The sequence below is a fragment of the Gorilla gorilla genome, chromosome 9, assembly GCF_029281585.2.
Source record: "Gorilla gorilla gorilla isolate KB3781 chromosome 9, NHGRI_mGorGor1-v2.1_pri, whole genome shotgun sequence".
NCBI lineage: Eukaryota > Metazoa > Chordata > Mammalia > Primates > Hominidae > Gorilla > Gorilla gorilla.
In genome coordinates this window covers 80,109,649-80,125,363 of record NC_073233.2, presented here as the reverse complement: position 1 = coordinate 80,125,363, position 15,715 = coordinate 80,109,649, and the positions used below count along the sequence as shown (strand labels likewise).

Sequence of the window (15,715 nt, the reverse complement as noted above, 5' to 3'; positions counted from 1 at the left end):
TTTATTGAAGTTTTACTCAATCCAAATAAAACTTAATTTATTGAAGACATCACGCCGCAACCCTTAGGACTGCCCAGGAGGCTGCTTGCAAGACCCTGTCCCGGGCTGAGACCTGCGAGGAACCTCCCTCCCCCACCCTGCCGCCGTGCATCCCCAGCGCAGGGCAGCACAGACCACGAGACAGTGAGAACTAAGCAAACCGGCACTTTATGGCTGAGATCCTGCCCCACCCCAACCAACCCCAATAATATTAAGGTGCCCTCCCTCCCCAAACCCACACAGAACAGCTTAAATAAACCCCAGCCCGGTCCTCGGGCTATTCCTTCATTTCCGGACGGACACCCGCCCCCACCCCCAGCGGGGGTGGGGAGGTCTTAGCGGAGCGCCTCCGCTGTGGTTCAGGCCCGGTGGAAGGCCGCAGAAACTGGTGAAAGTGGGGGCCCAGACGTACCCAAATGGACCCCCACAGGCACCCCTGGGGCTGGGAGGCGGGGTCCAGTAAAAGAGGACAGCACCAGAGTAACCAGGGTCCTCGGTAACCATGGCAACTGACCTTCCGTCCTGAGCCTAAAAGGCGAGGGGCAGGATGCCCTAATTAGGGCATTGCAAATGATTGGGCAGCGGGGAATGCAGATCCCCAATAAATAGGCACCCCAATAAATAGGCAGAGAGATACTGCCCTGACCCTCATAACTTTTCAACCCTGGGGCCATAGCTGGGCCTTGGTAGCAGGGAGGGGCTCTTGAGTTCACAGCTTTGTGGTGCCTCCGCTATCACTTGCTGAGCTGCAGGGTGTCCAGAAGGAGGCGCTTGTGAGCCGGGTCCTGCACCCCAGCCTCCTCCAAGTCCTCCTCGGTGATGTCACTGTGGAGTAAAACAGGCTGGGAAGTGAGATGGGCAAGGGGGTCCTGAGGGCCCCAGCTCCGCCCCCGGGGCCAGCCCCTCCCCCACCTGAGAAACTCCAGGTCGTCCCAGCCATTATGCACCAGGCCCTCCTCATAGCGCTCCAAGCCGATGGCCCGCAGCCAGGCGCTCATGCCTGCCTCGCCCAGCCCGCTGGCCCGCCCGCCCTGCAGGCACGGAGCCTAAGAAAACAGGGCACGTCAGGGGGAGCTCAGTGCCCCCCATAGAAACACCTGCAGTCACATTCTGCTGCATGCTCTGGGGAAAAGGAAGGGAAGGGCTGGGCTGATACATGTGTCTCCCAACTTCCCAGTGATCAGTTCAGGGTAGCGGGGACACCATGAGTGCTGAATGGTGGAGTGAAAGGGTACCAGTCTGTGGGCAAGCACACTCAGGCACACACAGACAGCCACCCTGCTCCACACACCTCCTCTGCCAGGTCTTCCTGGATGCTCTCCCGGATGCGGGGTGGAGGGAAGCTGAGGGGCCGGCCATAGTCCGAGGGCAGTCCCCGGGGGGGCTGCAGCTCCAGGGGGCCTGGGAGGAGCACTGAGCGTGCAGGCCCAGCAGGGGCGTAGTCCACCTCGCTCAGCGTCTTGGCCATCTGCAGCACCGAGCAGGACCGGTCATCCCCACTGGCCACTTCCCCCAGGAAAGTGCTGGCTGGTGAGGGGCCTGGGGGCAGTGGGGGCCTTGGATGGGCCTTGGGAGGTGGTGGGCCACGGGCCTCACCCCCACCACGGCCCCGGACCACTGGCCCTGGTAAAGGATCCAGGCTGGGGGGCAGGAAGATGGCTGAGTCCGGCAGTGGTGGAGGTGGAAAGTCTGGAGGGGGCAGTGTGCCTCCAGACTCCTCATCTGAAGAACTCCCCTCTCCCACACGAGGGGGCCGGTGTCGCCCAAGCTGTGGAGCAGGCACTGTAATGGCCACTTTGTTCTTGGTGGCAGATGGGACAGGGGCCCTGGCAGGCGAGGGTGGCTCCAGGGGCAGCAGCTGGTGCGGGACCCCTTCAAGGACGTAGTAGGCAGGGTTATTGAAGCTGTTCTTGGGTGGGGGGGCCACCACCCCTTCTGGTTCAGGAGCTCCCTCTGGCTTCAACCTGGGTGTGGAAGCAGAATGACTAAGCCAGGATCCAGGAACCCAGGTCTAAGGCAGTGGAAGCAGTGGAGGGAGAACTAGACGGGAGTCAGAAAGTCCCCTGGTCCTAGACTTTCTCATGACCTTGAGCACATCACCTGCCCTTAGTTTCTTCATCTCTACAGGTCAGAGGGAGGATAACCCTTTGAATGGATAACCCTACAATCCCTTGCCTCACTTGCTAAGATACTTAGATCTTTCATGACTTTATCTGTAGCTGTGAAACCCAAGCTAAATGGGTCAGAATAGAGGTGCCAGAAGACAGGGCAAGAAGCCTCCAATGAGAGGCCAGGTTTGGAAAGCCTCTCGAGGCACCCACAGTCAATCCGCTGCAGAATCTTTCTCAGAGATTCAGGTGGGTCTTATTCAAGCCTAGGGATAAAACCGGGGTGACTGACAACAGCTGAAGATGAGTGAAAAAGCACCAAACTGTACCTAGGAGTTTATGTAAGTTTAAGCAACAATCGGATATAATTAGAAAGCAAGCCTCACTTTCCCAAAGTGTGACACAGAGCACTAATTCCCCAGAACGTTAATAGTTACTACATGGAAAATAAGTTTCCTGGCCCATTAAGTTTGGGAAACTATATTAAACAGAGCTGAAAAGAGGTTTCCTTCCTGTCCACATGCTCAGAGCTTTTGCTAATACTAACATGCACTGGGAATGTCTAAGAAAAGAATCTAGAAAAAGCATTTCCCAAACTCATTTGACCACAAACCCATTTCAACTGGGGCCTCTTGCAGGACAGAGTTACAAAGAAGGTACCCCGGGAAATCCCAGGCCGAGCTGTGTGCCTCCTCCAAATAGAAGGCTCAAGCTAGGTCTGTTTACATGGAGGGAGCTGTCTTAGAAACAATTTCGCATTCCATTTTTAAAGGCGGAATTGAGAGGAAAGGCTGACTGCTCCCTTTGACTGAGAGCCACAGCTAAGGGTGGCCTGGCTGGCCACAGGCATAAGGCCATGGCAGCTCCAACCACAGAGTGGCAGGGCACCTAAGCAGCTGATGATCTCCAGGCCAACCCTGAGACCCTGCAGGGGATAGTGATGGATAGAGGTGGGTGGGGGAAGTGGGGGCGGTGACAGGTTCCTCCTCTCACCTGGGGGTCAAGGGCTCCTCCCGGGGAGCTGCTCGGGGTGGGGCTGGGGGCCTCCCCGTTGGTGGCGGTTTCTCTGGTTCTTCAAATAACCTGGAGAGTGGGCAGGAGGCCTCTGTGAAGGCTGGCTTGCGGCTCCCTGACCTGCCAGGGATGCACAGGAGAGAGATGAAGTGGAGTTGACCAGATGCCCCCAGGTACCCTTTCATATGACATTCAACACAGCCCTAGCTCACCTGGGCTCCTGGCTCCCTCGGGACACAGAGGGGGCTTTGCTCTTTGCTCCTGCCTCATCCTTATCAATGCTGATCCACTCTGAGGGGGCAGGAAGGGAGACTCAGAGGAGACCTGGGCTCCTGGATCCCACAGACACCCAGTGGGCCTGCCAGCCCTTTCCCAGCTATGCCTTGGGGCAGGACTATTCCCAGCTGTGGCTGCAGAACCTCCAGGTATCCCAGAGATTCCAACATGCCCCCCGCACCCTGCCCTCCTCGATCTGTTCACACCACCCTATCTCATGTCCCAGTGGAGTCCCCACCGTAGAGCCGCTCACGGGTGCCCAGGCGCTCCGTGGGCACCCGCACCTTCATGGAGCCTCTGATATTGCCTGTCTCCTCGCCACGGTGGGATAGGAAGGTCAGGAACTGTTGGGCCGTGCTGCCGATCATGGATTTGAGTGCAACCACACACTCCCCTGAGGGGCAGATGGGACAAACCAGCAAATTACCAAGCTAATCTAGGGCCCTGTCTGGCTTCCTGTTCCCCTCAGCACCCCTCACCCCTCACCATAGGATTCATAGCCATCCATGGACTTGACTGTGAGCAGGAGGTGCTGGTCCTGCAGGTACTCGATATCAGCCAGAATTGGTTTGAGCTGGGAAGCAGGGAGGCCCAGTGAGGAACAAAGCCCCGCCACTTCCTCCTGCCCCTCCTACGCGCTGCCCCTGACACCACTCAATCCCCACCCTCAGGTCATCTGTGCTCACTCACACTCAACTCTTCAGAAAAGAGCCAAATCCTTAATGCAGAAGACACAGCCCTATACGGGCCTTTTACAGCACCTAGCATCACTGTAACTAATTAATTTTCTCAATAGCTAACACAGGACCTGACATCTAGCAAAAGCTCAAGAAGCATCTCCTGAATGAATGAACAAACTGCAACAAGGTTCCACACTCCCAAAATAAAGCAAACGCCTTTATCCTCACTCATGCCCATGCCCATACACACACACACACACACACACACACACACATAAACACACACACTCTCTCTCTCTGCTGGCCCCACACTCCCTCCCAGGCAGGCTCTCCAATAAACTCTTATGTACCCCTCTCTGTGCCCTCACCCATAAGCAGGGGCCCTGCCCACAGCCTCACCGTGGGCAGCTGGCGTGAAGACCACTGCACTTTGAGGAAGTTGATGTTGTCACTGCTCTGGGCATCATTCTCAAAGCTCTTCTTGTATTCTAGGGTGGGGGTGGGAGACACCCAACTGAGCACCACCTCTCAGCTTCCTTTCCCCCTAACTAGGGGGCTGACTGCACCCTCTGGCCTCCCATCCTCCTTGGCCCACACCCAGCCCCTGCCACGCCTCTGACCCTCCAGGCAGGTAGAGTAGAACTCGATGAAGAATTTGGTGCGGCTGGCTGTCTTCACAATGGCCTCGATGCTCTCAAACTCAATGTAGGCCTGGTCTGAAGTCTTCGAGAGCCCTGAGGAGAAAGGGAGGAGAACAAACAGGAGGACTGAGAGGATCACAGGAGGAATGGGACAGAGAAACAGGGCCCTGGGACATGAAATCAGGGGTCCAGAGCAAGGAGGCAGGGCCAGGAGGGGCCTCCCCAGTCCCAAGCCACCAACAGGGAAACTCCAGAGGCCAGACCCTGGACCAGAGCAAAGAGACAACCCAAGGATAAAAAACCCATTGAAGAGGGTGCTGGGGACCAGAATGCCTGCAGAATTCCCACACCTACAGGCATACTCAGGGACACACATGTGGCCCTAGACAGACACAGACACATAGATAGGTGTACACTCACATATGCACACACACACTCATGGGCACACAACTCTTGTGATGGCCCAGGCGCACAGACACCCTGACACATCACACCTTGAGAAACACTCCTGCACTCACTGGTACACACACCCACACACACTTACATAGTCAAACCTATGTACATCCCGAGGCCACCACCTGTGTCCACCTAGATTATGCCACACCCACAAGCATATCTGGAACAGTCACCTTTCTTGGAGATGAACTGGGAGGTAACTCCAACCTCAAATGTCCCAAACACGGGGGAATGGTCACTGGTGACGATGTCATCAGTGCAACCTGGGGAGAGGGGATAGGAATGGGGACTCAGGGGGAATATTCCCACCCTCGGCTCCCACCTCCCAAGGTTAGGGCAGAGTCCAGATGGTGACCACCCCAGATCTCCCATCACTCTGTCCGGGAGGCTCTGACCATAAGAATTGCAGATGATGTGAGTTTCAGGGTAGGATTTCCACAGAATCCGGTCACACCATGAGGGCACATTGGTCCGGACCTGGGGCAGGGGATGGCAGCATGGTTAGAGCTGACAGCTAGGGGGCTGCTTGGCATGGACCCCACTCCAGAGCTGATGAGTCCCCACACTTCTATTACTAGAGGCCCTAGCACCCACCTCCCTTCTTGGATCCTCAAAATACCCAGGATCACCCAAAGGCCTCAGAGGGGCCATGGAGGCTGGAGTGGAAGCTGCAGAGGTCCATACCCTTGACCCAAATTCTTGATTCATCGCAGGCCTGGGGTCCCCCAAGGCCCATGCTGTTTTCTTGGCTCACCCCAGTTGGCTTCTGCTTGTGCCAGGCATATGTGTCCCGGGAACCCCGCTCATAGCGGTAGGTGGGTGGGAAGGAGATCTCCTCCTCACCTAAGGAAAGCAGGAGACAGGTGGGGTTCAGAGCCCTGACACCCAGGGATACTGCAAGTCTCCTAGCCCTCAGATCACCACCTACCAGGCCCACACTCACTGAATCGAAGGAAGACCTTGTGCTTCTCCCGCTCCAGGTTGAGCTGGTCCACCCTGAGGAGGGGCTCAAACTCCTTCCTGCTGATGTAGTTCAGGATCTCCTGGGGTGGAGGAAGCAAAGGCTGGAAACATTCCTCCTGAGCCAAAGCCAGGGGTGATAGCCCATGTGGCCCTTAGCCTCCCTACAGCCATGGCAGGGCCCTGCTCGCACCTGGATATCCATGTCCAGGCGGTAGTTGAGGTCCCCAAACCAGAAGAGGTGTGTGAAACGCAGAGAGATGTCAAAGGCATTGAGCTGCCGGTCGCCCAGCGAGAGCAGCCGCAGGATGTCCAAGTAGTTCTGGTTCCTCCTAGGGTGAGGGGCACGTGGTGGGGAGGGGTAGATCCCCAGGGTCAGAGCCAGAAGTCAGGGATAGGCATAAAGGGAAGAAGTCTCAGGAGTCAGGGATGGGGTAAAGATCCGGGCCCCTGGGGACAAGGTTAGGGTCAGGAACAGAAGGGTCTTGAATTGGGATAAGAGAGCAGGGAGTCTCTGGAGACAGGCCTGCGGGAGGGTCATGGGCTAGGGTATGGGAGCGGGAACAGGCCTCAGGTGAATGGGATGGGTGTAAAGAGACCATGGGAAAGGCGCCCCCTCACCGAGCCGTCTTCTCATTTCCCGAGGTGAGGTGACAATTCACAAAGCCAAATGAGGTGCCATTAAACATGAAGGAGACGCCCACAGCCCCCTTGTTCCCTGTTAGGGCAAGCAAGAGAGGAAGGCCTGGGTCACCCTCAGAAGGCTCCCAACTCTCCCTTCTGCCTCTCAAAGCTGCAGTGAGAGGATCCTCCCGCTGAGCCCACCAGACCCTGTGACATGGGCAGGCCCCTGCACACACCCACACCTTCCCTGGGGGAGGGGGGGGTCCTCACTGGGCACACATGGTCTGTGTGGATGGCCTGAGTCTATCTGTATGTGTGAGCAGAGCCCCTGGAGATCACAGGGGACCCCAAGGGTGAAGCTGAAAGGCCCTGCAGATTCTGCGCAGAATCTACCTGGGAGAGCACGAGACCGAAAATCAGGAGACCTGGGCACAATGCCTGGCTCCACCACTTACTTGCTGTGTGACCTTGGGCAGGTCACTCAACCACTCTGGGTTTGAGTTTTATCATCTGTGAAAAGGGGGTAATTATCCTGGCCTTGCCTTCCCAGTGGTGCTGGGAGAGATTTAGAATATGAATATGTTTTTCAAAGTTCAAAGTACCCTATATATGGGGAAACTAAGATCACCAAAAATGGGGCAATCCTAGGCTTGAGAGGAAGCAGAAGCCATGGACAGAGAGACGCTGCCACTCTTGGGCACCTGCCAGCCCCACTTACCCAGGGTGTTGGCGATGCCAGTCTTCACACTGGACGTACTGACGTGGCTGATACGGTTCTCGTGCTCTGGCTTGACCAGCACTGCCACCTTGATATTCCACAGTGATTGCATGGCAATCTGGGTAGAGAGTGCATGGTCACCACTGCCCTGCTGCACCCACTGCCTGCATTTCCCCCTGCACTATAAATAGACTTTTGTGTCCATCACAGGGTAGGAAGGCTTGCCACCCCTCTTCCTGACGGACTGGAGAGAAATGGTTCCTCTCGTGGCATGAAGGACTCAGGTCAGATCTCCCAAAGGATATGCTCAGGGACCAGAGAAAAAGCCAGTGAAGCTGTGCTTCCAGGGTTGCCCATGAAGTCAAGTAGGCTAGTTTGGAGGTGGTGTGTGAGGACAGGGTCCTGGACAAGATGACCCCCCCTCACCGGGCGGTAATCCAGATCCGTAAGCTCCTTGAGGCCCCCGCGCAGTAGGTCCAGCCACTCGCGGTCGCCCACTGAGTTCTCCTGGGTCCCAAAGACATAGATGTCATGGGGTATGGTCACTGTGACCTCGTCCAGGGTCTTCCCCAGACCCTTCGATGTGAACCAGGATGTCACATTTTTTGGAGGTGGTACACTTCCTGGAGGTGAAGGGGGTGAGGTGGGTCTGGAGGGGTTAGGCAGCTGCTCTGGGGCCATCCCTCTCTCCCGCCCCAGCCCCAGCCCGGGCCTGACCCATGTTCCAGGTGCCTATGAAGACCGAGATCATGTCGGGCTCGTCCTGCTTGGAGTGCTTGTTCTTCATGAGCTGCAGCAGCTGGCAGAAGGCCTCCCGCTTCTGGGGGAACAGCAGCCACTCAGGGGCAGGTAGGCATCCAGGAAGCCCCCCTTCCACAGGGATACCCTGCCAGTTGGCTCATGTCCATGAGGAGAGGGTCTGTCTGGTTCTCCACTGCATACCCACTGCTCAAGCATGTAACAGTGCTGGCAAATGTTATCCACCCTCAGGCCACCCGTTCTCAACACCCTCTACCCTGTCAGACCTACCCCTGCCAGGAGGGATGGCATGCCTACATCATGTGTTCCCTTTCTTACCCTCCAATGGGAAGCACCCATGTGGGGGACCCCCGCAGTCCCCAGTGGTCTGGCCCAGCCTGCTGCTCACCCGGGCACTGACAAAGATGAAGTCCTTGCGCTGAGTCCGGTCCTTCTCCTTCTCAAACACAACACCCAGCTTGTTCTGGACACGCTGGGACTTAATGAGCTGGCGGACTAGGGCATGGAGGACCGGTCACACGGGCCTGTGCCCCTAGGCCAGGGGCTCCGCCCTGCCCACCCCTCCCAGGTCTGGCCCTGGCTCACTGCGGTCGTGCGTGAAGGTGGTCCAGTCCTCCTGGGAGTCCCGCTGTCTCCGCAGCAGCACCAGCCGCCCACCCTCCACATCCACGCTCAGCGTGAACTTCTGCGACTTCCCAATCTTGGTCAGGTCACCCAGGGTCACATCTAGCTTCACCTGTAGGCCAGGTGGGGAGGCTGCTGACAAGACCTTGGAGTAGGCAGCACCCTGGTCACCTCCAACCACCCTTGGCCCTGTGAGGCCCCACTGCCATGTACCTCAAAGGCCTGCACGGGGATGGTCTTGGCCTTACGTGTGGATGGCTGCGGAGCTGGGGGTGCTGTGGAGCTCATGTCCTGTAGGGCCTTCAGGGCCTGGAGGGAACAAGGGCAGGGTGGGGTGAGGGGACACACTGAAGGCTGGGGCAGGGAGGGACACAATTGACCTTGGGGCCAATGTTAAGTTGTAGACTCAGGGTTGAGATCAGTGCTAGGCCAATGACAGTGGCCAGTGAATCGGGGGTCAAGGGTCAGAGATCATGCCACCTTCTTCTGGATGCCTGACAGGAAGTCCTTTAGCACTGACAGCTTCAGCACCAGGCTCTCTAGTTCCTGCTCCCCTGTCTGTGGCAGGTTCTGGGGGGAGGAAGAACCAGGCTTGTACATGAGTCACCTACGCAGAGCCTCCCGCCCAGCTCCAGAACACGAACGCACCTCCCAGAGGTCTCCCTACAATCCTACCTGCTGCTGCAAAAGGCGGGTCACCATGGGCGAGCTCTGCTGGTCAAACACCTTGGACAGGATCTCCAGGCCTGACAGGACCTTGTCCACCTCACTAGGGAAGACATCAGATCAAAAGAACTCCCACCCCGACCTAAGTATAGGGAAGGGGGCGCTGGGTGTAGCCTCAACCTCACCACAAGGATAAAGGCTACCAGTGAGGAAAGTCAAGAGGCAATGGCTAGTTCACTGTTCAGGATCAGAGATCAGGGCACCTGTGCAGCCAGGAAGCAGGTGAGGACAGGTCAGAGGTAAGGGTGTAATACATGGGGTTGGATGTCCCAGATACCTGTGCAGCCTCCGGCATGAGGTAGCGAGGGTACGGGTGAGGTGGGGCAGGTGGCTGGCTCCAGCCCGCACAGCTTCCAGGTCCAGCCCATAGCTGCCTTTCAGGTACTCGTGCGAGACGGTGCTCAGCCCATTGGGAGCACTTTGGGGAGGGGTTAAGAAGTCAGTGGAGGTCCTGCTGACCTGTCCCAGCACCTCTGCCCCATCCCTAGAGGAGATAGTACCTGTGGCAACCAGGGCGGGATGGATCAGGTTATCTGCCTCTGGGCTGAGGTGGGGTGGGGGTCCCTGGTGGGGGCTTAGAAGGCCTCCCCACCTTTGGTAGGGAAATAGTTCTCAGAGGAGAAAGGGTCTCCTGTTCAGTGGATGGGATGGGGGTCTCACCTCTCAGCAGCTGGAGCTGTGGGAGTCTCAGGAGCTGGCAGGGGACTGCTGGGCCCAGTGGGGGCAGAAATGCTGGTGGAGCCAGAGCGCGGGGGCAGCGGGGGCTTCTCATCCTCCCCATCTGTGGGCAGGGGTCAGTGGGCAGCCGTTTGGGCCTCCCACACTCAGTGGAGTAGGAGGCACGACGCAGCTGCAGTGACTTCCATGGAAAGAGGGATAGAGGGCCCCGGCATCATGGCCAAGGGAAAGGGGGTTACAGGAGAGGTGGGGTTGAGAAGGGGGGATGGGAAGAGGCAGGTAGAGCCAAGGGACAGGGGCAGGGAGGGGACCTGCACACTGGGAAGTACCTGAGGCATCCCGGTCATCCGGTGGGTCCGGCTCTCGCTCACCCTCTACAGGAAGAAGCAGGGCGCACACAAGGCCCTGGTTGGGCTGGGCATACAGGCCGATGAGCTCACCCAGGGTCTGGAAGCGGCGCACAGGCACACCCTGAGAGGTCTGTGGGCCAGCAAGGGTGGGAGGAAGGGTCAGCCAGCAGGTCCCCAAGCCCTAGGCTGGATCAAGGTCAGGGGTCAGGGGCCCAAGCTCCTACCTGCACAGCCAAGAAATCTTCTCCATCAGGCAGAATGCGATACGTGTGCACATGCTTCTGATACCTGATGCCAAGGCAGGGCCAGAATCTGTCACCCCCAGGCTGGGGTCTAAGACCCAAAGCACCCCTTCCTCCTGCCAGCAAGCTCAGCACCCCAACCCCCTCAGCTTGGTTTCCCTAAAACCACCTGCCCAGGCTGCACAGGGTTAATGATGTGGCCAGTCCACTTCCACCCTCCTGGTGTTGCCTATTGGGCAGGAATGACCAGAACACCCCCGTCTCCCCACCAGACCTACACAGACTCCACACCCACCACAGGGCAGGGCCTGGGAAGCAACAGGGAGCTCTTTTGTGGCCTCCACAGCTGTCTAAACAGCCCCTCTGGGCTGTGGTACCAGTCTGGGCCCCCCGCCAGAGTAAGAATCTTCAGAAGCCTGGTTAGCCCGTTTGCACACACGGGCAACATGCTAACACGTGTGTATGCCTCCTGTGTTTATGCTGCTCTCTGGCTCTGCTGGAGTCGGGTATGTCTAGGGCACTTTTGCCGAGGAGTGTGGGGGCATCACCCTAGGCCTTCCCACCAAAGAGGGCCCCCATGGGAGACCTGGGCCTCTAGGAGCCCCAAGCCAAGGAGGGGCAAGAGGGGTGCTGACAGACAGGAGCCGCAGTTGAGCAGGTGGCAGCTGAGCCAGGTGCACAATCAGCGGGGGATGGAAGATCCTCTGCCTCCGCACCTCAGGGCATGCTTCCCCAAGGAGTCACCCAGGAGTCACCCTAGGTGTTGGGCAGGCGGGAGGTGAGGACCCCCATATTGTGGCCCCCTCAGGGGCTCTCCTGGCTGCTTATGCTGGGTGAGTGTCTGTCATCAGGTGTTCCTTTGTAGACTATTATAAACACTATCTGTGTTTATTACAATAGCATACCATTAACTGAATCCTATCTGTGACACGCTGGGTACCCAGTGTCCTATAAATCTTACTTCTCACACTTCTAAACAGATATTATCATCCCCATTCTCCAGCTGAGGAAACAGGCTCAAAGAATAAAAGTGATTTTCCTAAGGCCACAGAGTAAGTAAAAGGTGGAGTTGGGATTTTAAACCATGGCAGAAGCCAGGGCCAGTATCCTAGCCTGCTGGTCAGATTGCCTGTGCCTGCTGGGGCAGGGGCGTGTCTTGCATGTTATCCATGAACACCCGGAATGTATACAGGTAAGCAAGTATGTGTGTATTTGGCAAATCTAAGATATTGCCCACGTCTGATCGCCCACGTCTGATCCTTACCCCCAGGCTCTTGAGATGCGGGGAAGAGCCAGAGTCAGCTGGCAAACCTGAAGCCCCCACTCACAGACAGACCCCTCACCCCATTCACAGCCTCCCTTGGCAATGAGGCCAGGATTCTCCCCCTCCTGGGACAATAATGTTCCTCACCCAGACACAGGCCCCAGCTGTCCCCCTCCCACTCAACAGCTGACCCAGCACCTGCCTCCCTCCCCAGCTTAATTAGGGGGTATGCCTCAGAGGGGGCTGGGAAGCAGGACTTGGGGATATTCATCTGCCTAGTCTGTCCCTCCTTAGTCTCCCCCTACTGGGCCTCAGACTTGAGGCCTAAGCTAAGACTTATAGGGCCCCTTCCTTGTTGGGTCAATTGCCTAGGCTAGAGTTTTTCAACCTCCATACCACTGACATTTTGGATTGCACAGTTCTTTGTTGTGGGGGACTCTCTTGTGCACTGTAGAATGTTTAGCAGTATCCCTGGCTTCTACCCACTAGATGTCAATAGCACCATCCCAGTTGTGACAATTAAAAATGTCTCCCCAGCTAGGCGAGGTGGCTCCACCTGTAATCCTAGCACTTTGAGAGGGTGGGGCAGGTGGATCACTTGAGGTCAGGAGTTCAAGACCAGCCTGGCCAATATGGTGAAACCCCATCTCTACTAAAAATACAAAAATTAGCTGGGCTTGGTGGTGAGCGCCTGTAATCCCAGCTACTGGCGAGGCAGAGGCAGAAGAATCACTTGAATCCAGGAGGTGGAGGTTGCAGTGAGCCGAGATTGCACTACTGCACTCCAGCCTGGGCAACAGAGCGAGACTCTTTCTCAAAAAAAAAGGTCTCCCCTGGTCTAGGCTAATGTGCCCCCCGACCAAAGATGTCAGGAGAACAAAGGGGTAAGGAAGGTACAGCGGGACAGGAGTTTGGGAGGGGGTTCACAGAGCTAAGAAAGATCTAAATAAAGATCTAAATAACTGATCTAAATAAAGCAGCCCCCACAGATTCCCACTCACTGGGCCCACAGAGGCCAACTGAATGTCAGACTGCAGGGCAGGAGGTACAAAGCCGGTAGAAGTCTGCAAAACCAAGAGTGCTAACTCACCCCAGCACCACTACCAACCACGCTGGGCTGAAAGGCAGAGCCACAGGACCTGGCCCACTCAGAGAAGCACCAAGTCTGGCTCTGCTCTCAGCACTCATAGCTCAGGGCTAGGGCAGCCAGGTAACCAGGGCTCAAGCCCAGAGCCAGGGCTCAAACACTCACTCATTGGTTCAGAAATAATGGCAAGGTCCCATACAGCCTCAGCCTCTGCTTCCCCAAGCCTTCCTCTCTACACCACCCATCACCGCCCCCACCAGCCATACACGGCCAGGCAGAACCCCAAAGCACCGAAAGGGGCCCTAAGGAAGCTGCCAGGCATCCCCACACACCCCGTAAGTCCCTCTGCCCCGACTCCCTCTCCTGCTCACCACTCAGTCCCTATCCAAACGGACTGCACACAACGTGGAATGCACATCCTCTCCCCTGCTCCCTTCTACCTGGAGGATGCCTGAAGGGGTCTGCCGGGGAATGCCCGAATTTTTCGTCCATCACAGTCACACTGGGCCACAGAACCCCATATTCTCTGCCCTCAAGGCTCCTGAAAGTGCCCCCAGACACACAGCAGGAAGTGCCCCTGCGTCCCTCCTCAGACCCAGGAGAAAGCCAAGGCTCCCACTCTGGGGGGTGGAGGCGGGTCTGGCGTCCCACCGCCCCAGGCACCCTGACCCGGGCCCTTTCCACACCCGGCCGTGCCCGCGCTCCCGGTCCACGCCAGCCCGCAAGGAGCCCCCGCCCCACTCACAGGACGCAGAGCGCGAAGGCCCCCGCCACGCTCTCGCTGTCTCGGACCAGGAAGCTGCCATCGCGGCCCGCCCGGGCCAGCAGCTCCTCCGCGGCCGCCCGGCTCAGGTCGCGGTGGTACCAGGAGGGGGCCTGGCTGCCCAGGGCGCCCCCCGGGCCCGGCGCCCCGCAGGCCGAGGCCATGGCCCGCGCAGGGCTCAGCACCGCCCGCCCCCGCCGCCCCGCGCCATCCGCCCCGAGACGCTCAGGGCTGAGGCTGGGGCCGGGCCCGGGGCCCGGGCTTGAGGATCCGTGGGCCGGACAGAACCGGGGATCGGGACTCAGCACTCCGCCGCGCAGGCCGCCTCGTTCACCGCGCAGCCGCCGCTGCCTGCAGCGCCGGCCTCAACTTGAAGAGAAAGAAAAGTTTGTTCAGAGGCGGCGGGGGAGGGGCAGGAGCGGAGCGCAGGGCCGGCTGCCGCCCCCTCCCCCTCCGCTCGGCCCGCAGCCCGGGCCGCCCCTGCCCCCAGCTCCTCCTGCGGGGACGGTACCCCCACCTTCCCGAAGGGCCTGGGACCTCCCAGACCCCACAATGATCCTGCCCCCATCATTCACCCGAGGAGATCCAGTCCCCAAACCCCCATCGAAATCCGAGTCCCCCCATCCTGGCCCCGACACTTCGGGATCCAGGCACCCCCTGGAGAATTCAGCGCTTCTCAGTTCTCCGAATGATATGACCCCTAAGCCCCATAAAGGTCTGATTCCACTCCATGGCTCTTCCTCTCGTCCCCCGTACAGCTTGGCTGCATCGAGTTCCCCAAACCTGCGAAGGATCCAGGACCACCCCCTACCCATCCTCTTCCCTCCACCCAGGCGGGCAGGGCCCCCAACTCCCGCGAAATGCAGCCCCCTCTTAGATCTGAACCCCCAACTCCACGGGGACCGTCCCCCGGCAAAGCCTGCGGGGAGATCCCCTGGCTAACCAGGCTTCTGAAGATTCTTACTCTGGCGGGGGGCCCAGACGAGGTGCGACGTTCTCGAGCCTCTCACGCAGCCCCTCCCAGCCCCGCAGAGCCCTTCCCCCTCTCGGCCAAGTTCCCCAGCACCACCCCCCACACCCGCAGGCCGGGCCTTGAGGGGGTTCAGCAGTCCGAAGCCAGGAGGATCCCTGGCCCGTCTAGTAGAAAGTTCCCTCCCGGGATCCCGGCCGCCGCACGCAGACCCCCACCTCCCGGGCTGCTCCGGTGCCCCCTTCCCCGGACAACGGCCCTGGGCTCCAGGCGGCCACTTAAGATGGCCATCCGCGCGCGCCCCCGCCCTCCGCGCCGCCCGCCCCGCCCCGCGCCGCCCCGGGGAGCCGGGGGCAGCACCGCGCCTCGCCTCACCCCGCCCCGCGCCTCGGTCCCGGAGCCGCTGGCCCACTGGGTGACCTCGGGCAAGTCGCGGCGCGGGGTTGAGCCTCGGCTTCCCGCTCTGGAAAATGGGGATCCTGTGGCGAGGGCCGGCTCTGGGGGCCGGGCTCGTACCGCTCTCGGCACCGGGCCTGGCGCCCAGCCCGCGCTCCCGAACGGCGGCTATTTTTATTATTAATTAAGGAGAAACGAAGGTGACAGCTGTGTAAACTGTAAAGCGCGGCTGCGGAACGAACGGGTATTATTAGCACTCGCCCCCGCCCCAGCGGCTCCCTCCGAGTCAGCAAACTCGCGCCTCCGCGGGCCGGACGCCCAGCGGGGAGCTCCCAGACGG

The 15,715-nt window shown here is 58.8% G+C and overlaps 1 protein-coding gene across 9 annotated transcripts; it reads right to left on the bottom strand.

Moving 5' to 3' along the window:
- Positions 1-20: 20 nt before the first annotated feature.
- Positions 21-15,715, bottom strand: INPPL1 (inositol polyphosphate phosphatase like 1). 9 transcript variants are annotated; one of them, XM_055356736.2, is made up of 29 exons: positions 15,355-15,715; positions 13,992-14,378; positions 10,878-10,941; positions 10,633-10,783; positions 10,286-10,406; positions 9,903-10,109; positions 9,575-9,668; positions 9,380-9,469; positions 9,113-9,208; positions 8,861-9,011; positions 8,664-8,770; positions 8,234-8,336; positions 7,943-8,139; positions 7,517-7,634; positions 6,796-6,892; positions 6,368-6,506; positions 6,158-6,257; positions 5,969-6,057; positions 5,610-5,691; positions 5,388-5,477; positions 4,738-4,851; positions 4,517-4,605; positions 3,924-4,011; positions 3,676-3,831; positions 3,374-3,452; positions 3,141-3,281; positions 1,331-2,003; positions 952-1,085; positions 21-864 (listed from the first exon to the last, which is right to left on the bottom strand). In XM_055356736.2, the coding sequence occupies exons 2-29, from the start codon at positions 14,171-14,173 to the stop codon at positions 774-776; spliced, it is 3,843 nt and encodes a 1,280-aa protein (XP_055212711.1). In that variant the 5' UTR covers positions 14,174-14,378; positions 15,355-15,715; the 3' UTR covers positions 21-773. The 9 variants fall into 9 exon arrangements, with proteins under 9 accessions (XP_055212711.1, XP_055212708.1, XP_055212714.1 ...); XM_055356733.2 differs by lacking the exon at positions 15,355-15,715 and adding an exon at positions 15,198-15,302; XM_055356739.2 differs by lacking the exon at positions 15,355-15,715 and adding an exon at positions 15,198-15,302 and having other exon boundaries at positions 3,141-3,230.

What these genes read in the sequence shown, in the direction of transcription:
- INPPL1 (XM_055356736.2), bottom strand. Translation starts at nt 14,173, where the DNA reads ATGGCCTCGGCCTGCGGGGCGCCGGGCCCGGGGGGCGCCCTGGGCAGC. An exon ending in AAGATTTCTTGGCTGTGCAG is followed by an intron (nt 10,784 to 10,877) that starts GTAGGAGCTTGG and finishes GCTGGCCCACAG; the next exon opens with ACCTCTCAGGGTGTGCCTGT. An exon ending in TCCCCGTGCAGGCCTTTGAG is followed by an intron (nt 9,012 to 9,112) that starts GTACATGGCAGT and finishes CCTGGCCTACAG; the next exon opens with GTGAAGCTAGATGTGACCCT.